The following is a 27,306-nucleotide window of genomic DNA, read 5'->3' as shown; positions in this document are numbered from 1 at the left end:
GAAAATTATTCAAGCTTATCAAAGCAGATGTTTCCCCAGTAGTGATTTTTTTTTTTCAAGCTAACTCACAGCATTATGCCCTGAATTTGTTCTTTAATAATGCATGAGCCATTAAAGCTTAGCTGCCTGTAGCTGCAGCATATTTATTGGCTTGATTGATGAAAATTCAAGCTTAAAAGCAATCAAGACACTGATTATCTCAATCAGGAGAGAGAAAAGCCTTTCATATTATACAGCTGTGAGGTCAACACAGTAATTTCTGTGGGATTAACAGGTTGCCCTTTGATATGCTGTACATGGCCGTACAAAAAAGTACTTAAACAAATTAGGCTTTGACATTAACGAAACCTCTTTAATGCCAGCAGAGACCAGTATTTCTGGGGTAAATTAAAAACATGCCGTCATATGGGAGCACTTAGCCAAATCATGGCAGTTTTTATGGTTGATAGGACTAAGTGACCCACAGCTTATTGTGCGGTAAATATTTCAGCTAAAAATGAAACTTACAGATTGATGTGCTGAATGAGAAGTAGGGAGGAAAGATTCGTCCCTGAGTTTAAAACCACTTGACTAGTTCAGAAAGATGATTCAGGGTTTTCTCATCGGACCAGGGCTCGTCCACTTTTGAAAAAACTGTAGTTCAGATAGTTGTTAGAGGGCCACTTTTGATGGCCTGTTTGTGCCTCACTGTAGGTTTCCATAACTAGATGCAACACTTAAAAATGCTTTGTGCAACAATGCAAATTACATTTTTTATGTTAGACACTTTTAAATTGGCAACATTGGCACATTACTTGGGGCTACAACCCCAATTTGAGGCAAGTGAAGTTATAGCATCTTTGAACAAATATGTTAATAAAATAAAAATGTATTTAACCGACTAGCATTTCTGATACCACCTATAAAGAGCAGCAATATTTGAATGCAAGTCGACTACTGTGCAGATCTCTAATTGAGAAAAGGTGCTGGATGATGAACAGAAACTTTACATCCTAGGATTTTCCAGGAACATCTAGCCTATAAAAGTGTCTGCAGGAAATTCTTAGGTAGACAGTCAGGGAACACGTTTTTTTTTTTTTTAAAGTTACTCTTCACATATTAGCAGTAAAGAAGCAATTTACACATGAAACTTGTGTTGTAGTTGTGCACACAGTAGCTTTAATATTTAGAATGTCTTAAAATTCAATAAAGAAAAATGATGCTCCAAAATAATGATCCCTCAGCCTGTAATAGCTGGATTCATGTCTAGTCTGACCAATGTACGACTGATTCTACCTAATAATGTTCATCTGGGTGAGCTATTGGTTCTGCACATCTGTTTTACTGATCCAGGAACCGACATGCTGACACAGATTTAACTGGGCATCCAAAAGTCTGTAGTACCAGACCTCTTGGAGTCAGCCAGCCCGGACACACTGATTGTTACTCAGGCAGAGAACTGATGTGGAGAGAGGTGGACCTATGTTGCATGGTAGGAAATAAAGAAAAATGAAGAAAAACATAACATAGTATGTTTCTGTGGCAACGGGCAATGGGGATTATTGTTAAATGAAAGCCTTTCCTGAGAAGGAGAATGAGACTCAATGGAGCCTCTGGAGTGGGAGCTACAGATCTGGGCCAAACGGAGGAGTAAACCACCTCCATGTGTCCTCACATTCATAATGGAGTCTTCTGCTGTGTCGAGAGACACGCGGTGCACACTCGGCTTACAGTGTGTGTGTGTGTGTGTGTGTGTGTGTGTGTGTGTGTGTGTGTGTGGGGAAGGAAAAACTTCAGCTGACTTTTGGACTGCTGTCCAGTTTTGGATGACAGTGGACTAGAATAGATATAACAGACGTATAACTGTGGCGATGAACCCTATTACCTCTTATGACATGAACAGTATTTTGGCCACTGTTGAAAGAAACGATATGAATTTGTGGCATTTCAAACCTACAGTATCCATGCCTACTTTCAGCAGCAGAATGATGTAAAAATATAGCAAATTATGCACAGTTTAATACTGTACATGCTGACATCTCTAAGGAAATATAATGAGAAAATATTACTAAAAGGCAACTGTACTTATTTTTGTAATATGAGACTGTATTTTTCCTTTGAGTGCAGAGACTTGTGATAATAAAATACAGTAAATTTTTCAAGTTGTTATTAATATTTTTTCTCATGTACAATATTTAACTGTTTACAAAAAAATATACAAGAAGCTTCTCTGCAGTTTTTTTTCTTTTTTTTTCTTTTTTATAAACACATGAGAATAACAACTCATGCAAGTAGAGTTTAGTTTTTGTAAATCCAACAATGTGCTTGGAAACATTCCTCAGAGATTTTTGTCCATAGTGAAATGATAACATCACATAGTTGCTGCAGGATTGTCGGCTGCACATCCATGATGAAAATTTCCTCTTTCACCACATCCTATAGGTGCTCTAGTGGATTGTGGGGGCCATATAAGCACAAAGTCTTTGTCATTGTCAGTAAACCAGCTGATATGACATGACCTTTGTGACATGGTGCGTTATTCTGCTAGAAACGGCCATCAGAAGATCTCATGAGATGAGCATTGTTGTTGACCACATCCATCCCTTTATCACCTCAGTATACCCAAGTACAGTAAGAAGTAATGCTGTGATGCAGGCAAGGGCTCATCAACTCTCCCAAAGCCATGTTCAAAGTCACTTACATTACTTTTTTTCACCATTCTGATGCTCAGTTTAAACTTTAGCAAGTGATCTTGACCATGTCTATATAACTGAATTCACTGTGTTGCTCACATGTGTTTGGCTGGTTAGATATTTACATTAACCAGCAGTTGAACTGGTGAGTATGGCATGTATTGGATGATTATGTCACTTATTTTGTGTTAAGACTTTGATGTTGTGTTTGTGGGACTGCCTGCCAAACAACAAATAATCAAGTGAGACAAGGGTTCATAAACCCTGGCAAATCTGACTGGGACGTTTCTTACAGTCTTTTTTTTTTTTTTTTTTTTTACTTTATTAGAAGCCTCTGCCAACATTCCTGCTGTTTCATGATAAACGCAGGTGCTTGGTAATGTAGAAAAACAGAGAAGACATATTGTCTCCAGTTTATAGCTCACTAAGCTAATTTTTGCAGAATAAGCACATGTGGGATCCATCCTTGGTTACCTTGAGTAAACACGGACTCTCCTTTTTGAAATGTGGAACATCTCAACCCGGAGAAAGCCTGTAGGAAAAAAAACGTTTCCAAGTCTCTCATGGAGCCTCCTGTTCATGATGAAAAACTCAGCAAACTCATGCAAATGAACCTGGAAGCAATCCCCATGGATTCTGACACAATAAGTAAAGACCACATCTGAAGGGACTAATGGATCACATCAGTTAAAGTACACATTTGCAGCTGGCTGCACAGTTTCCTGATAGCAAATGCGCTGCAGTTCTGGGTTCTGTTTTTTTGGATCTGGGTGCATTTTAAATGGCTTTTTTCCACCAGTGCTTCAGGACTCTCACGCATAGTTGATATGTAGGCCATGTGGGTTGTCTGGCTGCGCACCAAAAACATTGACAGCTTTATTTTTGTTTATCGGGGCAATTCTCCGCTAACAACTTTTTATCAACAAACTTGAAATTACTCTCGTATTTGGGTAATTGAAAATGAGCTCTCCCTAATCATGTTGGGCACATTTCTCAGTGGTGGCAGTTCACTAAATCAAAATGAAAGTTTGGTTTCTACAAAGAGAAACCAAGTGTGAGGTTGTTTGGGGACAGCTAGACTTGGATTTACAAGTGTCAGCTAATAACAACAAACATTTGCCGTGGAAAGGTCAGCATATGGTGACAATGTGTGGACACATATGCAGCTACAGAGCTCTACTGAACCACGCCAAAGAAAAAAAAATTGAGACAATAGAGAAAATGCCACTTCATCATCGTCATAGTACTATTTATTTTTGCATACAAGTTGCAAAAAACTTGCATGCCACTCAGTGTGCTGTTATCCATGTGTTTTGAGCTGAGATGAGAGAGGATATTTATACAAATTGGTGCAACTGGATCAGGTCTACTAGTCGAACATCTGGCGAGTGCAGTTCTGGCAGGGTCAGATTAGTGTGCGTCTCTCTGCCCTCTTTTTGTCTGCTTTGTGTTTGTCTCTCTGTGTGTGGGAGCCTCGTTCCTTCTTTCTCTGTCCTGAGATTTGGGACAGTTTTAATCCAAACCGCACTGATCAGTCATCCAGCTGTCCGCTGTCAGTCAATACATCTGGATGAACCAGCCTCTATTATCATCCTCTCCATGTGACTCTCAGTTGCTGATTTTAGAAGCAAGTAAATTTTGCAGTGGCGAATTTGTGTTTCCAGGAATAGCAGACTCGATAAAACATAAATGCTCTCTCCAGTGTGGCTTTTGAGCCCGGACACAGATCAGAAATGAATTGCATAACAGGAGGGAATGGAAATGTTCTTGTCCCTCTGGGCCACTGGGAGTGTGTTTCCTTCCCAGTGCATGCCCTGGATGCACCCTCTTTCCTCTCCTTCCTCCCTTCCTTCTTCCTATGCATTTCTCTGTGGAGCGATCTACCCATTTCTGACGCTCTCTGTTGTGAAGCCAGTGCTCACTGTCCTGTGCCAGTCTCATTATAAAAGTGGTCAAGCCCTGTTTGTATGAGGGGAGAAGCTGTAGGCTACTAACAGCTACTGACTGACTCATCAAAGCAAGGATACTCTGACTCATCTCAATGCTGCTAAGTGGAGCGAGCCTAATATGTGATGGTTTGTAGAGATGAATGATGTGACCAAATTAATTTCTCACCACGTCTTAAGACTAAAAAAGTCAATCTTTGATCTTTTCTTTGTTGTTGTTAATAACAGTACTGGTCTTTAGGAGTAATCAAGAGGCTGCGTCTGGTATATGAGGCTGACATACACACACAGGCAAACTCACTGAATCTTGTTTGGTTAATAATGGCAGCTATAGCTTCCTGTGGGTCCCCTTGAGGCCTCATATGACTTCCTGCCATCTTGCACGTCTTTCTTCTGCCTTCCTGTCTCGCCCAGAGATTGCTGGAGGATATATACGCACTGTGTGTGTGTGTGTGTGTGTGTGTGTGTGTGTGTGTGTTACACCAGACTAATCCTCTGAGCCAGCACTGTAAGACTTTACATGAGGTAAAGACATTCATATCCACTCTGGAAATGCCACCTCATAGACGCACATGCATTGGAGAGGATGTCATTATTGGATTCCACATTTCCCATTTAGGTGGAACCCCACACACTTTCAGTCACAAAGACACACCCACTCCCACTCCAGTGCCAGTCATTCACACATTGTAACTCACTGACCTCTCATTCTTCCTGCACATTTTGCTTCCCTCCGGTTTCAGTGTCACGCCTATACTCCACATGTACACTGGTCATTTTTTTTTAAAGCAGAAGAGGTCTGCTTTAATGTTTTGTTTTTTTTTATCTCTTATTTGCTATTCATGTTAAATAGACCAAAGTTTCTAATAATGAGGTGAGCGTATGTATAGTACAAGTAATGAGCCAAAAGCTCAGACTTCGGATTGCAGGGGTGGGGAAATCCAAGCCTCAAGGGCGGGTGTCCTGCAGGTTTTAGATATCACCCTTACCAAGCCTCTGGAGAACTTTAAGACATGTTGAGGAGGTAATTTAGCCATTTAAATCAGCTGTGTTGGATCAAGGACACATCCAAAACTTGCAGGAGTTCTAACCCCCCCTTTATTCTGTATCATGGGGCTTCACCCACCTGCTCTTCAAGCATTCTGTTTGCAAGGTAAAGCAGAAGATGGTTGGCTTAAAGTGGGAGGAGCTACAATGTCTTGGATCCACTGAGGGGCTTCACCAAGAGCCAGAATGAGATAAATAGGGATAATTTTGACCTCTGAATAATGCCACGGTACTCTAGAGTTCAAGAATAAAAATATGGAGCTAGAAATGAGCGGACTGGGTCCACTTCAAAGTAGGCATTTCCTCCTCTGTTCTTTGTCCACACGGCACCATGTCGACATGTATACTCAAGCATTAAGAACGTGCCAAACCAACAGGCTTTGATGTAGCCCTAACCCCAAAACCATGTCGGCCTATTAGTTAAAGCACTGACACTATGACTACACAAGGAATATTTTTAAAAGGTCAGTTGTTAGTTAAAAAATGTCTTTCCTTACCTTTTTCGCTCCCATTCTCTGGTCTGTACCCTCTGCCTCCACTCCCACACTTAATTTCTCTTCACTTAATGTTCTCCTGCAGCGGTACGGCTTTCATAGTTTCATACACAGCTTAGACTTCAATCGCATGACTCATCCCTCTGTCCTATTTTACATTCTTCCCATATGGTGGAGATAAATAATTCAAAGTCCCTGCAGACGTGTTTGAATCATCTGACGTGTGTTATTTCATACAAATTAATTTTATGTTGCTGTAGAAGTCTCAATATGTGCCAAATGTTTAAAGATATCTTCATCATTACGATTGCTGGCAGTATTGGAAAACCTTCTGCATCTATTTGCTTTAGGTTCGCTTAAGTTTGTGCATCACTCCTAATCTGTTTTTTTTTTTTTTTTTTTAAAGGAATAGTTGTGTTGTTGTCAGTTTAAGGTTAGGACGATTTAAATAATACCTTTTAATTAAGTTCATTTGTTCCATTACATGACTGGCATGGAAACTGAGTAGACAGGAAGTTTGGGTGTTTGCAATCCCCATAAAACACTGAAATCTACTTTACATCCATTTTACACATTACATTTTACATATTTTCTGGAGACTCTCTCCTCTCATACTGATGTCATAAAATAAAATACTGCTATATTCATATTCATATCTGGATGTTTAAATAATGCTGCCACTGGGGAAATGAAATGATTATTAAAGCAAAGGTCATTGCCTTCATTAGCTATGATTAGTTAGCTAAAAGCTAATGCACAGCTTGCATAAAAAGACCAGGCTACAGAGTAGATCACTGCAACACATAGGCACGGTTCAGGCGCTCTTTCCAGGCCTGAAAAGTGTGGAAGTGCCTGAAAACCTGCACTCTTGCATTTTGTCCCATGGTCACCTTTAAAGGATGAAGGAGGCTACACAGGGTGAGCATTCAGTGTCCCTCGATAACACAGTCAGTTCTGCCCTGCTGTCATGGTATCTGGATTCAAAGCACCATGATGATGATAGCAAAAACTGTTAGTTTGAGACTTCGCTAACTTATGGGTCACAGCAGCTGTGATCCAGATGTCATGTCACCTGACATCTATGATGAAGGAACTGTTCGTTCATTGCACCTTACTCTGTCCTTTTTATGCCTTGTTTCTATATTTGTTCTCATTATGCAGCTCTTAAAAATCCAGTTTTCTTCATTTGTATGCTGAATATGGAAATAGTTTTGCTTTGAATAACTGTCTGGGAACTTCCACTCCTTTTCATTTTATCTCAGGACATTTGAGAAGCCCAACAGTCTTTAGAAACAGGAAATTGAGTGACAGAGCTATCTGTCTGCATGCCTGCATGACACTCGGCGATTGCAACTGTAGCACTTCTTAAAAAATAAATACATTTGTCATATTATTAGATGGGGAGCTCGGGGTGAAATATGAAAGAAGGGCTTGGGAGGCCTTAGGTATGTATTTTCCCCTCTCAGACAGCAGGTGTAACAATATTAGCTTTGCTTTTGTTGAATTTCCAACTGAAGCTTGCTGGAGTGAGAAGACTGGGGTACTTCATGAAGTGGAAAGTAGTTTGGTTTTGTTTTGGAAAAATGAGAAAGGGACCGCATGCTCTTTGGGTGTTGTACTGGTCAGGAGATGCCATGTGATGTGGATGTGGTATTGGAGCACATTTTAAAGGTGATGGAGGGGGGGAACACGATGGGAAATTGCATAACTGGAAAGTGAAAAGTCCTCCTTACAGCTGGCATGACATGAACATTCCTACACCCAGTCGATGTCCTCATTTTCAACTTCATCTCTTTTTCCCCTTTCCTCGATTCTGACGCAGAACAGCACCGGCAGAGCCTGAGAAGTCAACATTATCCTGTTCATAAAGTCTTATGTAATCAATGAATTATATTTAAATGGAATACTATTGTAATCTATGCTCTTCTCACATAATTTCTTTCCATATAAGACCTTAAACTGAGAGGCCTGAGGAGTCTATACGGAGAACACAAAATAGCACAGAGGTCAGCTATGAACTGAGACAGGCTCAACTGCCATCTGGTTCAAATCCACAGGTCTCATTCTCATGATTTCCCCACCGGCTCTCTGCATTAGCTCCTCCAAAGACCAACAGCTTGGACAGCAGGGCTTTGACCCGGCGAGCAGGCGGCAGGCCAGAATGAGCTGCTTTCTTGTAGCCCATGGTTTCTTCCTTTCCACACTTGTTTTTGTGTCTGCTTAACGAATAAAGACCCAAATGGTGACAGAAATATCAATTTATGTCCCATTTTACAAATGAAAAAATATTTTTTCTTTTTAATGTATGTAATAGCAAATTAAGCCATTTATTTAAATGTGAGTTATGTTTTTTGATTTTAGCTGGGGCTCTTTCTGTTTAGAGTTTGTAGTCTCCCTGTACTTGCACGGCACAAGGACGTGCATTTTGGTGATTCAAAATTGCTCGTAAGTGTGACTGTGACTGTCAGGTCTCCACACTTGTCACTGTGACATTGTTCACAAGGTAGGTGCAATTAATCACCAAATAAATAAATAAAATAAAATAAAAAATACATACGGGTAGAGTGTGCTACAGACCAGAGGACAAATATGTAAATCAGATTTTGGGGTGAGCTTCCCCCTTGATACAGCCGGCCCTGTAGACCCACGATGATGAGCTCTGGGTGTGAATCATGCTGCTGAGATGAAAGCCACTTGAACTAAAGATTCTAAGGCTTCATTGTGGTTTCTACTTGTAATAGACCCTCTTGAAATTCACACCCATCGGATTTTCCCTTTTTTTTTTTTTTTTCCTCTCAAACCCACAATAATGCTACTGCTGGTTAGCCCATTGAAAGGACGAGAGATGATGTCATCCTTCATAGTGTCCGATTCTTGGAATGCGAGCCACCTCAGCCCATCCTGCTGAAAAGCGATGAAAGCAAACCCTGCGAATCTGCTGGTCGGCTTTAAAGAGGCCCCACCTCTGCCACTGGTGGTCATCTTCATTCCAGGGGCCCCAGGAGGCTCGCCCTCTTCTCGTTTACGTCATCGTAGCAAAACTATTATGGTGAGATTAGCCTGAGCCGGAGCACAAAGCCCTGGTGATGTAGCCTCTAGTTGTCTCTTCTGTGCCAGCCCATTTCCAGAGCCACATAGCCTCCGGGTCTCTAACCCGAATGCATTTCTCTTTCTGCGTCCTTCCTTCATCTGACTCCCCTTCCTTTAAACTTTTCCTCCCCTGGCACACAGAGACTCATTTCCTGGGCTCATATGCATTTCAAAAGGTGCAGGAGGCTCCTTGTACTGAGCTGAAGAATTGAGTAGAGCAGCAGGATGAATATTAAAACACTTGTCTGTGGGAAGGAGATTTAAATGTGGCTGTGTAAACTCGACTCATTGCTTAAATGTCTGTGTTGTTATAGGGATAAGGAAACAACAGGGCTTCTAGGAATGTGTCCTGAGGGACGGGTTGATTATATTATGTCAGTCTTTAAATGCTACTGGGCTGTTATGTTTGTTTATTCTTAATCACTGTTTTTCTGCACATTTATTCTTGATGAGCTGCAATAAAAACACGAGCCTGTTTTGAAATGTTGGGATGTGTGCTGTGGTGAATGTTAAAAAAAAAAGGAACGCAATAGTTTGCAAATCATTTGGAAGTTCTTGTTTGTTTTCTTCAAGAACATAAAATGTTGACACTGGGGGAAAAAAAATTGCTGCCATATTTTGGAAAGTATTTTTAAATGTGATACTAGAACAAAACAACAAGGCAATAAAGGCTAGAAATGTCTGTATTGCAAACCATCACATTTTATCACTACATCCGCAAATGCAATGTCAACCTCTAGCATGGAAGCTCACCTGAGGCTCGTTTCGGGCCTGAGCTCATTTGAGGTGGAGGCCAAGTGGAAAACTGTCCTCTAGTCTGACCAACCAGAATCTTAAATTCTATTTGACAGTCAAAGATGCTGAAGAGAAGCAGAGCCTTGTTATTAGCTTACAATTCAAAGTGTACATTATGATTGTATGGGGTGGGGGTGGGTGTTTATGCACATTGAATGAGTAACTTGTAAATGTGCGAAGGCACCATTAATGCTACATGGCTGCCCATCCAGGTGATGTGTTTTTCAGGGATGACATTGTGTATTTGAGACATTCTGGATTTCAGCAAGACCATACAAAACCTTCTGCTTGTATTCCAACATGCATGGCTCTTCATTAAAGGAGTTCGAGTTCTAAACTACTTGCAATCCATACTTGCTTGTAAAAAGTCTGGCTGTGATAAAAACTGTGATAAAAAGAAGCAGCTGAAATACTATGTCAAATTGAATGGGGGGAAATTTGGCTAAAGAACTTCAGCAAATAGTCTCCTCAGTTCCCACTCATAGGGTATTATTATAAGAAGATGTGATGACATGTAGTGGGAAGCATGCCACTGTCCCTGTTACTGAAATATATCAGTAGCATCAAATTCATTCCAGGGATATTTTATTCCAAGCATATTTGCACTGCACAAGACATAATGTGGATTGCACAACACTGGTCACTACATTCTTCATTTCCGGTTAATACTTGTACAGCTGCTGTTATTGTGTATATATTTATTTATATTTCTTCATACATTCTTATATAGTTCTATATTGTGTATTTTGTTGTACAGTTATTTTATTTTCAACTTTAATTTATATATTTTATCTTATTCTTTCCCAGTTAAATTTACCCTTCATTCTAATTTGTGTTGTACAGTTATTTCATTTTTAACCTTAATTTATATTTTATTCCTTCCTAGTTAAATTTACCCTTTTTAATTTTTCATATTTATTTCCTATCTTATTCATAGCCTTTTCCTTTTTTGTTTTCTTTAGGTCACGAGCAGTTGTCCAAGCATTTCACTACATATTGTACTGTGTATGACTGTGTACGTGACAAATAAAATTTGAATTTGAATTTTGAATTCAAAACAAAAACAAACTTTTTTCCTTCTTTTTTTGTTGTTGTTTTTTGCAGGATGAGCTGGATTTGACAGACAAGAACCGGGAGGCCATGTTTGCTCTGCCCGATGAGAAGAAATGGCAGATCTACTGCAGCAAGAAGAAGGTGAGTTGGCCTCTGCCGTCCTTTTTCGTACATGGGCTCTGATCTTTGGCTGGCCCTATATTGACTGGCTGCCTGAACCCACAGTTTAGGGCTAAACTGTCAGCAGTGAATGTTATTGAAGGCAGCCTTTTAACAATTTTCAATCAGCTCAGCCACACAGGCCACCTCTTTTCCAGCTTCTCATTTCTGCATTGACGTAAACATATGGACATATTATGCCAGCTATAGATTGCACAATATTTTCTGCAGGTTGTGGTTACATGCCACAACCTTTTTAAGGCCCTAATTCTCTATACGCAAGCAAGCAATTTCCTCATGCTGCCTATGAATTGTCCTCATACCGTAGACCACAAGAAAAAAATGGTTAGCCCTCTCTTTCACCCCTTTCCCCTCGCCAAAACAACGCTCGTTTTCTTCATACACTTTAGCGTGTCTCTCCACAACAACTCTGGTCTCACTTTGTGGTCAAACATCCACCAGGAAATTACATTGTGCTTTAGGAGAATTCAGCCCCATCTCCATCCCTCAATTGCAAATTGAATAAATAGTTGTAAACCCTCTCCTGTGTTTTTTTTTTTTTTTTTTTTTTTTTTTTTTTTTTTTTTTTCTTTGCTGATTTGTTTTGTTGGCCGAGCGTTTGGTGTTGGAAGCAGAACTAGACCACTCCTTCCACTTTCCTGAGCATGCAAGCTTGACTTTGCTGATGTGATATGCTCTGACAACCTTTTTTAAAAGGGGTAAACACACTGCTTTGTGTGTGTACGCGTGTGTGTCTGTGCGCACCTGCGTGCGTAAAAGTCTCTGCTTGTATTGAGTTACTAGGAAAAAGAAGAGTAGTGGAACTGTGGTGTGTTCAGAGGGATGTCAAGGCGAGGATGGAAACTGGAGCACCGCGACAGTTTACAATGAAATGAAATGAAATGCCAGTTAAATTAATAGCAGAAGAAGTTGTAATCTTTTTATTTTTGTTATTATTGTTAAACCCTTATAAAACGATATTAAAGTCTTTATTTATTCATCTATCTATAGATGGAAGAGGCATATACTGTCATGGTCCTGGGCCATGTTGGCCCAGTATTCTTAGTTTTCTTGTATGTTTGTATTTTGTTCCCTATTTAGGCCATGTTTCCTGAGTCGCCCTGTTATGTTGTTCCCTGTGTGCTTTCCCTTTGTGACTCTCACCCCCTGTGTGCCCCTCTATGTATTCATGAGCCCTTGTCCCCTTTCGTGTTTTATTCCATGTTTTCCCCAGCCTGTTATGTCTGTGTTCTCCCCGTGCTCTCTCCTCCTGCCTGAACCTCTGTGTACTTCCTGTTTGACTCTGCCCGTCTCCCGTCAGTGTTATGTTCACCCCGCCCTGTCTCGTTATGGTTATCTGTGTCAGCTGTGTTCCCCGTGTGTTCCCACTTTCCTCGTTAACCCTCTGTGTATTTCTGTCTGCGTCTTCCTCTGTTCGGCGTCGCGTTCTCCCTCATGTTGTGTGTTATTCTCCCCGTGGTTCCTGGTACATCTCATGTTTAGTTTTTCCAGTTTAGTTCAGTACTGTTTTGTGTTTCACCTTTAAGCCAGCATTAAAACTGTGATCTTTAAGTTTATCCCCGTGTCTGTGAGTCTGCATCTTGGGTCCTTCTCCTGCCTGCCACACAACGAATCATGACATATACAATACATGTGTATGTGTTATCATTAGGTTTATTTTTGTGTTCACATTAGTAAGGGCCAGTCATGAACTAGATCTGTGGCGTCTGTCGCTTCGGTCCTTAAGGGTGATAATCGGGGAATAACCTGGTTTGCCCACATCATCAGTGTAATTCCCCCTTCTTATTTCATCCAGTTGAAGGACCGATGAGCTGATGCCATGGCAAAGCATCTGTCATCTGTCCGTTCTGTCACAGTTCACAATAAAACTTGCACACACTGATCCCCTAATGGGTCTTCATCCAAACTGTGCTCTTGGTCAAGGTTACATCTCTCTTTTTATGGGGACATTTCCATTTTTTTCACAAGAATCAATACTTCTACAGTATTGGTCAGATTTTACTGAAACTTCCACATAATTATCATCAGAAGAATAAAATCATGCTCATAAGTGTGTTCACTAAGCTGGGAAAGTATTAGATAAGAACATTTGAAAAAGTGATACAGAAAATGAGATGTACATATGATTCCTGGTACATGTGTATAAATTCAGAGTTGAGGGCCATCAAGAAGCCATTCTTAAGGAAAGGAAGCCAAACTACACAAGAACAAAATGAAAGCAGCAGGTTTGACAGAGTGCTAAATACAAATGTGAAATTTTTTGTTTGTCGGAGTACGGAGGATGTAAGGAGAGAGGTACCACAGTGAGTGTGTACAGCCATCTGTAAAACATGGTGGAGTCTGTGTCGTGGTTTGGGGCTGCATTTAAGTCAGTGGCATTTGAAATTTTTTCAAAACTGATGAAATTATGACAATCAGATTTTAAGCTTCATTTTTCAGCATGACGACGATTCCAAACACACTGCCAATGCAGTAAAAAGCATATCTGAATAGAAAAAACAAAGGATTAACACTATCGTTGCTCAACCGGGCTCCCCACAGCTCAGATCTCAAAGGTATTGGAACACTGTGGGATCATCTTGACAGAGAGCAGAACAAAAGGCAGCGGACATTCAATAAGCTTTGACTGTTCTTCAAGAACCTTGAAGAACTAGGAAAGGAAAGGAAACACCCAGTGACATATATTTAAAATGCCATCTGAGTAAAACTGTAAAGATATGGGTGGTAGAGATAGTACATGTAGATCTGAGACCTGCCTGTATTCTTATTTGGTAGATCTACAGCAGTTGCTGTGCTATGATATCATATAAGATCTCTGATATAACCTTAGTATGCTTTGCACTTTAAATACCCTGCGTAGTAAGGAAAGATTTGAATTTCTGGCAGAATGTGAACCCACATAAAAGTTTTCTAATCCTCCGTATCAGTTATTGAATATCTCACAGAATAGCCACAGACATTTATAAGGATTCACTGTACAGTTGTAGAAGGCAGTGGAAACAAAGTGTTGGCAGCAGCCTGGGCATATTGGAACTCAAATGGTTTGCACTGTGCGGGTTCAGATGTAGGATATATTAGTTTGTCATTCCTCCCCCATCTCTGCTAGTAAGAAATAATTTCCTTTGTGAAGCTAAGGTAAAAAAAAAAAAAGAAAGAAAAAAGAAATCAGCTGTGTATCCAGGCCAGGAAACAGAGAGCAAAACCAGGGTAACACTGAACAGCGGAAAGCCGGAGGAAAATCCAAACAAACCCTTTATTCATGGATAGAGGCGGCATAATGGAGAATGAGGGGGAAAAAACAACTGGTGTGCAATATCAGAATAATGACGTGTGTGTGTGTGTGTGTGTGTTGCCCTCACATCCACGCAATCGCACAAACATGAACCACCATATAGGAAGGAAAAATTGCATGTTATTCAAACACAAGTACAACATACAGCGTTGCCCTCTGTTGCAGAGAATTACAGCATGACAGTGATTTAAACAGAGAGCAGAATTTCCCCTCAGTCTCCCCTCTGAGACAAACACTACTCCCCTTGTTTCCTCCGGCCAACTGTCGGATCCAGTTGTTGTGGTTAGATAACACTTGGAGGCAGCCACCGAGGGCACAACAGACTAACTTTGTTCACCTGCAAAACAAACCGGTTAACACATTTGCAGCAAACTGTAATTAACAGTTCCATTTTGGCGCAGTCTTTTACTTCAGCTGAAGAACTGAAAGCTTCTTTGTGGGACAACAAATACGACTACGGGTCTAATAACAACAACAGATAGCCATGGATCACTTTACTGGGATCTCCTGTACTACAGCTTTCTCATGCAGTTATCTAATTGGGCAATCATGCGGCAGCAGGGCAATGCCTGTAATCATGGAGATGCAAGTCAGGAGCTTCAGATAATTACTGTTATTGCCAAATATCAGAATGAGGAAAAACATAGTGTTGTGGATAAATTTGACCTCTCCTGATGGCAGAAGCTCAGCCTGGTATCAACCTCTTGGCCTGTAGTTCATCTAATGGCCACTCAAGGCTAGCTCCAAAAGTGAGTCACTCCTAGGCTGTAGGCATCATGGGTGGTGTGGCACTCGGTGCTATTTTGACATGAGAAAACACATTTTCTCAGCAGCAGTGTTGGAACTGATGGCCTTAATGTGACCCTGTGAAATAACATCATTGTTTGTTGGTAAATTTAGGGCTATTCATTTAAAGATAAACTCAGTTTGTTATCACAGATTTCATCATAAATGCTCCTGCTGTGTAAACAGAGAGCTGAACGAGATCATAAAACAGACAGCGCCAAACTTTTTATGGACTTGAACACTTGCGGTGAAATAATGAGATATATAAATAATGGAATTCAAAACATTATAGCGCAAAAATTTAGATTAATGCAACCTTAGTATTAATGTTAGGTGGTTAGGCACTTCTCCTGTAACAGGAACGTGCAAACTTTCATGAGCAGTGATCTAAGAGAATTGGACGTAATTATGGTCTAGTGAAGAGTTCATCAGGCTTTACACTGATATCTCTGCTTCTGATCTCAGCCACCCAGTTGGCCACAGCTGGAGGTGCTGGGCGTTTATTGGTGTGTTTATCTGCAAAACATGGAGAGAGGGATTTGTTTTTGGTGCTGAGTACAAGTGAAACAGAAATGGCATGTGTAAATCCTTGAATAAGAGTACTGCATTCCTTGCTTGTAGTCGGGTTTGTGTGTGTGTATGCTTGTTTTTGCAAGCCTGACTTGTATCCTGCAGCCCTCAGGTACAGAACACGATGTAATATCCAATAGCTCCTGATAAGTGTTCAGTGCTGGGAGCCAAACAGGGTCTCCTGACTCCTATTAGCGCTGCACTGACACACAAACACACACTCACTCATGCTGTTTTCAGCTCATGATCACACAACATGTCCCTTTATCCGGGAGAAAACTAACAAAAGTAGTTACAAAACTGCTTTTGTTAACAAAACTGCCCTAAATTTCAATTAAATTAGGCTTTTCTGTTTGTTCCCCCAAATCACCCAGCTGGACGGTGTGCTATGATCTCCTGAAATGGCTTTCCCGTCTGTCTCCAATTATTAGCCACATGTGTTGAATCCCCATCACTTAATGTGACCCCAGGCGAAGAATTCTGCTTACTCTTAACATTTGCTACCTGCAGAAGTGTTACATAATCTTTCAGAATTCAATATCCTGTCCATTTCCTGCCTCCTTAGGTGAGACTTTATATCGCGGCTTCCTCAGATAAATATTCACCTCAGACCTACCGGTTCACTGGAATGTCGAATGATCCTCTCTCATTCCACGGGCGGTAACATATTGTCGTGACAGCTGGAGGAGAAAATATTGACTCAAATAATTGCTATGGATAGACATGTAGGCATTAAGAAACTGCCATTGTAGTTACTGGGCAGCCCATCGCTTATGTCCTCTACTGTACATTACAGGAGCTACATGGAAAAATTCAGTGTATGCACTTATTTAATAACACTTCCTGCACAACTTCTGCCCCCCGCCCCCCAAAAAAATTATGATGCACTAGATGAAATGGTGAAATAGAGATATAAATGTATATTTGATTCAGTGGATATGTCTTCGAAGCTTGACAACCCCCACCCACCCCCTGCAAAAAACCCAAAATGTTGCAAAGAAAAATGAATATGAGATGGAAACAGTTTGACATACTACTGAACACTTGAATCGACTGAGCTCGGCGAATTAACGTTTTTGCTGATGTTTTGTTGCAAAAAACACGTTTTGAAATCAGTCTTCTGCAGTGTGCTCCTTTTTGCTTATAAAGTTGTCTTTGAAAAAAGGGTATTTCACTCAGCACAGAGCTGCCTGCTGGTGCTGTCGGGATTTTGGATGGCTCATGAGAGTCCCCACATTATAGCCAGGGTCCCCCAGGGCCTCTCTGAGCAAATGGGAACAGAGTGTGAGGCGCCTCACAAGCAGGCCAATCGCCAGAGAAACTAGAGACCGCGTGGAAACATGTTAGCATGTCTCTGTGAGCCAATCTATAGATTCTGGCCCTGTCTCAGAACCAGAACAGTTGGACGGCATTTAAGTGAGTGACTGTGCCAAGATGGTTGCCAAAGCCAGGAGAAAATAGTTGGAAAATGTGAACATGCAAATGTGCTGTTGTCAGATGTGTGTTGGGCAAAACATGCGAACACGAGTGATGCTATCGGTTTGTCTTAGTTTGTAGCATGGTGCTATTTCTTTGTACCTTCCTCCCACACTCCTGCTTATCTTTAAAATTAAGAGCATTTGGTATAAGGTTGCCATTACACTTCAAAGTGCTTTGTTTTTAACTGTGGCCAATTGAGTATTTTGAATTCCACCCCCTGTTGTACGTGAAGTTCTGACTTGAAAGGTATATATGCATATAAATCAGTGAGCTCAATTATCATTGTCAGTGAAACTTTTTTAAGAGGTTTGAAATCTTAAAGACTGCTCGCTACATGACAGCAGGGAGGCTGAAATATGTAATTTCATCCTCTCTTTCAACAGGTGCCTCTGCAAACAGTACAGCCTGCCAAACAGACAGGGAAATAATCCTGAACGCTGGTTTTAGGCGGGTATTAGGGCCTTCAGAGAAACGATATATACCTCAACAGATGGTTGTAACAAGAGGAAAGGTTTACAGATACATACCTGATACACTGTTGGGGATTCCTGTCCTGCTATGCTTCAACCTGGGGTGTAAATCATAGTTAGTGTCACCAGACGTGGGTAATGTGTAAGTGTGTAACTGCTGCAGCAGAGTGATGGAGTTGACCTTGAACTGCTGCGACTGAGTACACGGCTGGAATGTTTTTACCAAGGAGGGGACCAGAAGATCACTTGCATACAAAGATGTGCACTTACTCTCAGGGATTTGGGGTCACTTAGGAATGTTGTTGTTGAAAGAAAAACATCAAACTTGCATGTTTTTTGGCTGGGGAGACCTAAAGGAAACCACTGCCGTCACAGGGAGAACATCTGGTTCAAATGCAGAACGTTCTCAATATGAGGGAACAGTGCTAATAAATCATTTTAATGACATATGTAGGTAGATGTAAATATTAAAAGTCCAGATGCATATTAGGCTCCCTTACATCATTAGAAAAGCTGAATTCTTTGCTTATCATCTCAAATTATATTACCTTAAAAGTCACGAGACTATTCTTTTTCTAAGAAATGAAACTATTCCTTTGCTTTGTTAACACAATGTGCACTACTCACTTTACAGAACAGCATAAACTGGCCCTTACTGATACAACAAAAAAGGCTAGGTGAACATTAGGAAAACCTAAAACTGCTTATCTATTTTTCTCCACACAATCATCTCTGGACTTTACAGAGGATGGTCCAAAGCAAAGTGAGTGACAGTCCTCGGGTCCTACTAACTGTACCAGCCTGGGTATTGTTAATAATCATGCCCATCCCTTTATGACCACGTCGTGCCCATCTTCTGATGGCTGCTTCCAGCAGGATAACAAGTCACAATGCTCATGTCATTTCAAATGGCTCACTAGACTGCAATTCAGTAGAGCACCTTTGGGATGTGGGGAAACAGGAAATTTATATCATGTTTGTGCAGCCAATGGAAAAAATCTTGGGGGAACGTTTTCAGTATCTTGTTGAATCGATATCATTAAGAATTACTGCAGTTCCGAAAGCAAAAAGGGAGTTTGACTTGGTACTAGTGTGATGTGTCTGTGAGATCAGTCAAGAATATTTAATTTGGGCTGGTCTATAGCTGAACCCTCAAAGATGCTCTATATGCCCAACAGTTTCCAGCTTTTTTAAAACAAAGCATAAGAGTAATTTTAACGTGTATTAAGCAAACTTGCATTAGTAAAGACAGCATGTCACTGGCGCCCATTAGTAATGCATCCTAAAATTGGGCTTATGGGAGTTTTACATAAACGATTTATGATGAATGACTTTATTAAACATTAACAGCAGGTTTGATGATATCTTGCTATATTTGTTTCAAAGCAAAGACATTTAAAAGTGACCCCAGACATTTGAGTAGTAGTGTAATGCAATAAGCACATTCATGCAAATGTTTACTCATGAAGACAAACACAATCTTCTCTTTCATATCCAGAGCCTGCTGTTCGCACCATTCAATGGTAATGAGCACTAATCTAGGAAGTCTGGCGTCTTATCACAAGGTTTTAAACAGTCATCAAGTGTGATTAACTTCCAGAATGATTTGATCAAGCAAGCAGAGCACAAGAACAAACTTACCATCACTTCACCTCTTAGAAATGTCGTGAAAGGGGCAGAAAATTGAGGAAGTGTGTGCACTGATATGACTAGACTGGCCGAAACAAACCTCATGCTGTCACTATTTTTCATTTGTCCAAAAACACGACGCAAATTATAGTACTTTAAGCTCATGAAACTGCCAAAGTAAATGTTACATTGGACCGTTTTTGAGGGTGTGTTGACGACTGTTATTCGGCTCGAGGGTCAGAAGGAGGCAGTTAAGTTGTTAATCTCAGCGTCAGGATCTGTCTGGCATCGCGTCCTGAATGTGTCAGCAGAACACTGGAAAACACAGTCTGAGTAGCACACTGAGTGCTATTGTTTTTGTTTTAGCCTAGCTTTAAATCCATGTTGGCAAAGAATGCTGGGGATCAGAAACAATGGTTATTATGAGGCCTGAAATCCACTTTAACCAAACTTAGACATAAGTATAGCTGCTAGAGCGTATGCGATTCATAAATAAGTGGAAATGCTGATTTTGCAGCTCTTTTTTTTATGCCCACATTTGAGCTTCAATTAGTTTCTGTAGATAATAAGAGGATTTTATATCTGGTGCTGGTCCCAGAAAAGAGTTTTTGTGGCTTAATCAACAGAAATGGGGCCACCATGCAAATATTGAAGCAGCATTTTAAATTATGGAGGGAATGGGTACTATAAAATATAGATTTTTTTTTTCACATCAGGAAGGAACACAGAGACAACTGACTGCTTTCTACTGCAAGAATTCCTTTGAAGTTAATAAAGTTACACCGAAAACAGACAAAGCATTAACTTTTTTTTTTTTTTAAATAGAATTTATTCTTAAACTGATTTACGGCCTTGTAAAGTTGTATTCTTTTGTATTGGATTTATGCAGGTTTAATACCTTCATGTGCAGAAAATCTGCCTATGTGAACCTCTCTAATGCAGTGTTTGACCCTGCATAAAAAATCATTAAAACCATTTTCCCTGAAATTTGCAGAAGAAGAAAAATTCTAATATCCATCCATCCATCCATCCATCCATCCATCCATCCATCCATCCATCCATCGTCATCCGCTTTGTCCGGGGTCGGGTCGCGGGGGCAGCAGCCTAAGCAAAGAGGCCCAGACCTCCCTCTCCCCAGCCACCTCCTCCAGCTTGTCCGGGGGAATACCAAGGCGTTCCCAGGCCAGCCGAGAGATATAATCTCTCCAGCGTGTCCTGGGTCTGCCCCGGGGCCTCCTCCCGGTGGGACATGCCTGGAATACCTCACCCAGGAGGCGCCCAGGGGGCATCCTTGTCAGATGCCCGAACCACCTCAGCTGGCTCCTTTCGATGTGGAGCAGCAGCTGCTCTACTCTGAGCCCCTCCCGGATGGCCGAACTTCTCACCCTATCTCTAAGGGAGAGGCCAGCCACCCTTCGGAAGAAGCTCATTTCTGCCGCTTGTATCCGCGATCTCGTTCTTTCGGTCACTACCCACAGCTCGTGGCCATAGGTGAGGGTAGGGACGTAGATCGACCGGTAAATTGAGAGCTTCGCTTTTACACTCAGCTCCCTCTTCACCACGACGGACCGGTGCAACGTCCGCATTACTGCAGCTGCAGCCCCAATCCGTCTGTCGATCTCCGGCTCCCTTCTCCCATCACTCGCGAACAAGACCCCGAGATACTTGAACTCCTCCACTTGGGGCAGGAACTCATCCCCGACCCGGAGTGGGCACTCCACCCTTTTCCGGCTGAGAACCATGGCCTCAGATTTGGAGGTGCTGATCCTCATTCCCGCTGCTTCACACTCGGCTGCGAACCGTTCCAGTGCGAGCTGGAGGCCTTCACCCGATGAAGCCAACAGAACCACATCATCTGCAAAAATCAGAGATGAGATTCTGAGGCCACCAAAGCGAAAGCCCTCCGCCACTTGGCTGCGCCTAGAAATCCTGTCCATAAAAATTATGAACAGAACCGGAGACAAAGGGCAGCCCTGGCGGAGCCCATCACCCACCGGGAACGAGTCCGACTTATTGCCGGCAATGCGAACCAAGCTCTTGCAACGGTTGTATAGGGATCGAATGGCCCGTAGCAATGGGCCAGACACCCCATATTCCCGCAACACCTCCCACAGGACACCCCGAGGGACACGGTCGAATGCCTTCTCCAAGTCCACAAAACACATGTAGACTGGTTGGGCAAACTCCCATGCACCCTCAAGTATCCTGGAGAGGATAAAGAGCTGGTCCAGTGTTCCGCGACCAGGACGAAAACCGCATTGTTCCTCCTGTATCTGAGGTTCGACTAACGGACGAACTCTCCTTTCCAGCACCCTGGCATAGACTTTCCCAGGGAGGCTGAGGAGTGTGATCCCCCTGTAGTTGGAACACACCCTCCGGTCACCTTTCTTAAAGATGGGGACCACCACCTCGGTCTGCCAGTCCACAGGTACTGCCCCTGATCTCCACGCAACATTGCAGAGGCGTGTCAACCAGGACAGCCCTACAACGTCCAGAGCCTTCAGGAACTCGGGGCGGACCTCATCAACACCAGGGGCTCTGCCACCAAGGAGTTGTTTAACTGCCTCAGTGACCTCGCCCCCGGAAATTGGCGGGTCATTCCCCTCATCCCCAGACTCTGCTTCCTCCTCGGAAGACGTGTCAGTGGGATTAAGGAGGTCCTTGAAGTATTCCTTCCACCGCCTGACAATTTTCTCAGTCGACGTCAGCAGCGCTCCGCCAGCACTATACACAGTGCAGGTAGAGCACCGCTTTCCCCTCCTGAGACGTCTGACGGTTTGCCAGAATCTCTTCGAGGCAGTCCGAAAGTCTTTTTCCATGGCCTCTCCGAACTCCTCCCACACCCGAGTTTTTGCTTCAGCCACTGCCCGAGCCGCATTCCGCTTGGCCTGTCGATACCTGTCGGCTGCCTCCGGAGTCCCACAGGCTAACCAAGCCCGATAGGACTCCTTCAGCCTGGTGGCTCCCTTCACCTCTGGTGTCCACCATTTGGTTCGGGGATTACCACCACGGCAGGCACCCACCACCTTGCGGCCGCAGCTCAATGCAGCAGCTTCGGCAATGGAGACGCTGAACATGGTCCATTCGGACTCAATGTCCCCGGTCTCCCTCAGAATGCTGTTGAAGCTCTGCCGGAGGTGTGCGTTGAAGATCTCGCGGACTGGGGCCTCTGCTAGACGTTCCCAGCACACCCTCACTACGCGTTTAGGTGCACCAGGTCTGTCCAGCATCCTCCCCCGCCACCTGATCCAACTCACCACCAGGTGGTGATCAGTTGACAGCTCAGCCCCTCTCTTTACCCGAGTGTCCAGAACATATGGTCGCAGGTCTGCTGATACGATTACAAAATCGATCATCGACCTACGGCCTAGAGTGTCCTGGTGCCTAATTCTAATATTTATGTAGATATTTAAAATATACTTTAAGCTTTGGCAAAAACGTTATCATGCAAAGCTGTTCAAATTTGAGTTAATTCGGCACACTTTAACTTTCCAACTATTGTTGGCATACACACAGTAACAAAAACAACAATAATGCTCCACCAGTACACTAGGCTTAAGCTAAATAAGACCAGATGTGAATGAGGAACGTGGTCTCTGTACTCCCCCTTGTTTTGTTTGTTTGTGGCATCATGCATCCTCGAATTGGCCAGGACAAATTGATCTCAGGCAGAGCTATTTGAAAACAATTGTGCTGCACACTTCATTCCTCTGGGCAGTTCTTCTTTTGAATGAAGAATCTGAAATGTTGTGACCTAATTATTATAGACTGGCATGCCTGATCTATTTAGTCTTCATGTGGATGTTGACGTTTGTGGCCGAGGTAGAAAACAAAAGGGAGGGGCGGGCACAAACAGGAAACATATGGTCCAAAATAGAAAAGTCTGGTCCCCAGTGTGATCATGTCTTCTGTGGAAAGACACATGATTGACAGAAGCAAAAATATTCACTCAGATTATTAGTATTATTTTTTTTAATATTTTCAAAAACTCATAATCTCATATCGCATACCCTACCCAAGAGGCTTTAGCTTGCCCACAGTTGCTGGGGATATGCAAGCCACTTTACAACCCACCTCCACCCCAGCAGTTTCTCTCTTAATTAATGCCATGTCTGTTGTGTTTAATGTCAGCTTTAGCTGCTCAGTTGGCAGCATTAATCAGTGGAAATAATATCTCACTACACAAAGTATCTGTCCTACTGATAATAACTTCCTTTCCTGACTGATGGAAAATAATATTGATATAATAGATGTGTTTCTTCACAATGCTTGGCTTAATAATCCAAATGTGGATCTAATAAATAAACTGAACTTTAAAACCAGCTGACTCTGGTTAAGTTTACTTCTGCACCCTAACTACCAGTATCAAGCTTTACTCATAGCTGTTTAGACTTGTTGCTGAATATGAGGCGTTTTCAGACGTTTTGTGCTAATTTAGCAGAGCCAACATGCTTAAATGAAATGCATTTGATTAGTGATTGTAACGTCTGTTTAGAAATGCAGCAGCCAACTCACTAATGGTAATGACTGGTTATGACAATTACCAACACAAACCATCATTTTCTGAACACCAGCTGCAATTGTCAAAGTAACAAAGGGTCTGTCTCCTATGGTAACTGGAAAGAAGATTTCAATTCAATTCAGATTTATTTATACGGCCTAAATCACAACATTTGCCTCAAGATGCTTTATATTGTAAAGTAAATAATAAATAAACAATAAATGGAAAAGTGCTTTTACATCGCAATATGATGCAAAGTGGAGGAATAAAATGCATAAAATATATTACCAAGTAACTACCATTAGCATACCGTCAATGCTTTGATAACCCAGGGTCTGCTGCCGGTGCTCAGGCCAGCTGACTGACATCTGAAATCTTGATAAAAGGAGCAAGAACCAACATGCTTAATTTTTGCTTCATAAAAAGAAATGGAATTTCTAACTGTGATCAGCATTTTAGCTTTGTGGGAAAGCGAATGTTTTTTGACTTGGTATTAAAGCACTTTCTTTGTGTCCATGTGCAGGAGCAAGAGGACCCCAACAAGCTGGCCACCAGCTGGCCCGACTACTACATCGACCGCATTAACTCCATGGCGGCTGTAAGTTAAACTGATTCTCCACTATTTTTAAAAAAGATAAGAGAAGACATATTCTGCTTTTGCTTAGTTTGCATCATATATGTACCAGGTACTCTCTTTAAACATCCATCCATCCATCCATCCATCCATCTTCATCCGCTTTGTCCGGGGCCGGGTCGCGGGGGCAGCAGCCTAAGCAAAGAGGCCCAGACCTCCCTCTCCCCAGCCACCTCCTCCAGCTTATCCGGGGGAATACCAAGGCGTTCCCAGGCCAGCCGAGAGATATAATCTCTCCAGCGTGTCCTGGGTCTGCCCCGGGGCCTCCTCCCGGTGGGACATGCCTGGAACACCTCACCCAGGAGGCGCCCAGGGGGCATCCTTGTCAGATGCCCGAACCACCTCAGCTGGCTCCTTTCGATGTGGAGCAGCAGCTGCTCTGCTCTGAGCCCCTCCCGGATGGCCGAACCTCTCACCCTATCTCTAAGGGAGAGGCCAGCCACCCTTCGGAGGAAGCTCATTTCTGCCGCTTGTATCCGCGATCTCTTTAAACATCTGTCATAAAATGCCATAGAAATGGTTGTATGATGGTCATCTCAGGAATGCATATTACCCTAATAACTACCATTCAAGCATTGTGTTTGTGAGGGGCCAAATCTGCTTGCTTCCGACCACGCATGAAAAATATCAAGGGCCTATTAAGGGAACATAATAAGTCCCCTTTACAACAGCTTTAGGAGCATTGATGGTACTGAACTCTAGTTAATGCAGACCCCACAGAGGTCACTGTTCGCTCAGCCGTTCTCTCTTAGATATCTTGGCTGGCGTTTTATCATCTCCCTGCTGACTGCTTGTTATATTCACACGAGCACATTCCTTCGCTGTGACCCCAGCATTCACACACACTGCGATGACAAACAGGCCATTTCGGCGCTCAGCAGTTCAGTCAGTGGGAAATACTGTCAGACACATGGAGCAAAGCCAGGATGACAATATTCGTTAGTTCTAGACCGTGTGTCTGCCAATAAAAACGGTGTGATACCATCGCAGAGTTCGCTTCTGCTGCGATCCCCATGTCGCTTTAGACAGAAGTGTTGTTATATGATGTTGTATTATATCAAACCGACTGGTTCGTGCCAGCAGCCTCTCACCCCGAGTCCTTCTGTGAACGACAAGCTGCCTCCCAAATGTTTTGAGATCTTAAAACATGACATTTTAAGCGAGTCTCTTGAAAGGTGACACATAAGCACAAAATGTAGAGACTAGCCAAACCGTCCGACATGTTTGCATTCATAAATCTTTCCAGTGTGAGGTAGAACAAACGGTTGAACCTTAGCATACCATAAACACCGAGCTGAAACGTAACGGCATTTAATATCTGTTTATTGCCCTGCAGTTTGTCGAGCGTAGCTGTCGTCGGTTGCAATTTTTGCAGCTGTTTTTGTTTACTGCCTCCACTCCAGAGATGAGAACTGCTTCTGAACAGCACACTGCTACCTGAGCTGAGCGTAGAGGTCTGGAGAAACGATTTTTCAGTCTCTTTAAGGCTCAGACGCTTGACAGCACGCACACACACTCACACAAACCGTATTTTAAGTAGAGCAGGGAGAAAGTGCTGATTTGTGAGTTGCCAAGAATTTGAAATCCACCAGGGCTGTAGTGGAGCCACTGTGCTATTAGGTGTCAGACGCTCTGTCAGAGTTATGTTTCAGATGTTCTTTTCCTGTTTTTCCTGCAAAACACGGTGATTTTAAAAAGTCTACTGTACAGTACCAGAAGTTTTAAAAAGTTGACATCTATTGAAAATGCAGCCGCCCTTGCTTGAGACTTTTACAAAAAATGTGTCTGGAATAATATCAGGGAGAAACCTGGTTTCAAGCACAGTAGCGTCAGCTAATATTACATCAGTGGGTGACATGCATGAAAAAGATTTTACAACTTGTAGCAGTCTCCTTTTTGCACAAGCAGACCTACTTTAAGCTCCATTATTCACCGACTGATTTCCTCCCCTTCCTCTCCAACTGCATTTGGTCCACCACGGAGCTCCAAACGATCTTCAACATCATTTTAAAATTTGGAGGCACTCCACTCCTACCCCGTGACCTCATGTTTTGGCTCCGGCGCGATCTCACCGGGGTCGGCCCCTACACAGTAGCTGAGTTATTGGATGATCTCATTTTGCCGCCCGGAGAGATTACTGTACAACCGGCATCTTGATGTTCATTCATAAAATTGTGTCAGAGCCCTGAGGTTGTTCGTGGGCCACCGCGTGATAACTCAAACGCCCTTGTGACTCTGACAGGAGTTTCTGTAGCCCCGCTGTGCCCGAGTTGTATGCAGAGCTTCAGATCTCCCAGCTGGATCGTTTTTTCTGCAGAAATAAAGAAAAAGGAAAATGCATGAAGGTCTCAAACTTCTGGAAGTAATCACAAGACTGATTGATGGGATGAGATGAACTTTGATATGAACTGAGGTTCTGTGCTTTTTAGCAGGTTGATTAGGTGACACATTTTACAATGTACAGGATAGAGCAGGGCGATATGGCCAAAAATATTTATCACGATATATATTTGAAAATTTGCGATAACGATATAACTGACGACATAATTGATGCGAGACAAAATACAACTCCACAACATTACTAGCGCAAAAAGAAAACCTTCCATTTATTTTCACTTAAATAAGAAGCTGGTTTTTATGTACATTAAAGCTTTATAAAAATGTAACA

The 27,306-nt window shown here is 42.3% G+C and overlaps 1 protein-coding gene across 5 annotated transcripts in view; it reads left to right on the top strand.

The window, feature by feature from the left end:
* Window positions 1–27,306, top strand: part of daam2 (dishevelled associated activator of morphogenesis 2) — a 112,508-nt gene that overhangs the window by 41,598 nt on the left and 43,604 nt on the right. For all 5 annotated transcript variants that reach the window (XM_080869950.1, XM_080869948.1, XM_080869949.1 and 2 more), the window contains exons 3-4: window positions 11,149–11,238; window positions 24,528–24,602. In XM_080869950.1, coding sequence (XP_080726076.1) covers window positions 11,149–11,238; window positions 24,528–24,602 — 165 coding nt within the window. The remainder of the gene's footprint in view (window positions 1–11,148; window positions 11,239–24,527; window positions 24,603–27,306) is intronic.

The sequence above is a fragment of the Rhamphochromis sp. 'chilingali' genome (assembly GCF_963969265.1).
Source record: "Rhamphochromis sp. 'chilingali' genome assembly, chromosome: 21".
Lineage (NCBI taxonomy): Eukaryota > Metazoa > Chordata > Actinopteri > Cichliformes > Cichlidae > Rhamphochromis > Rhamphochromis sp. 'chilingali'.
The sequence above is the reverse complement of the archived record's forward strand: the minus strand, read 5'-3'. Positions and strand labels throughout refer to the sequence as shown.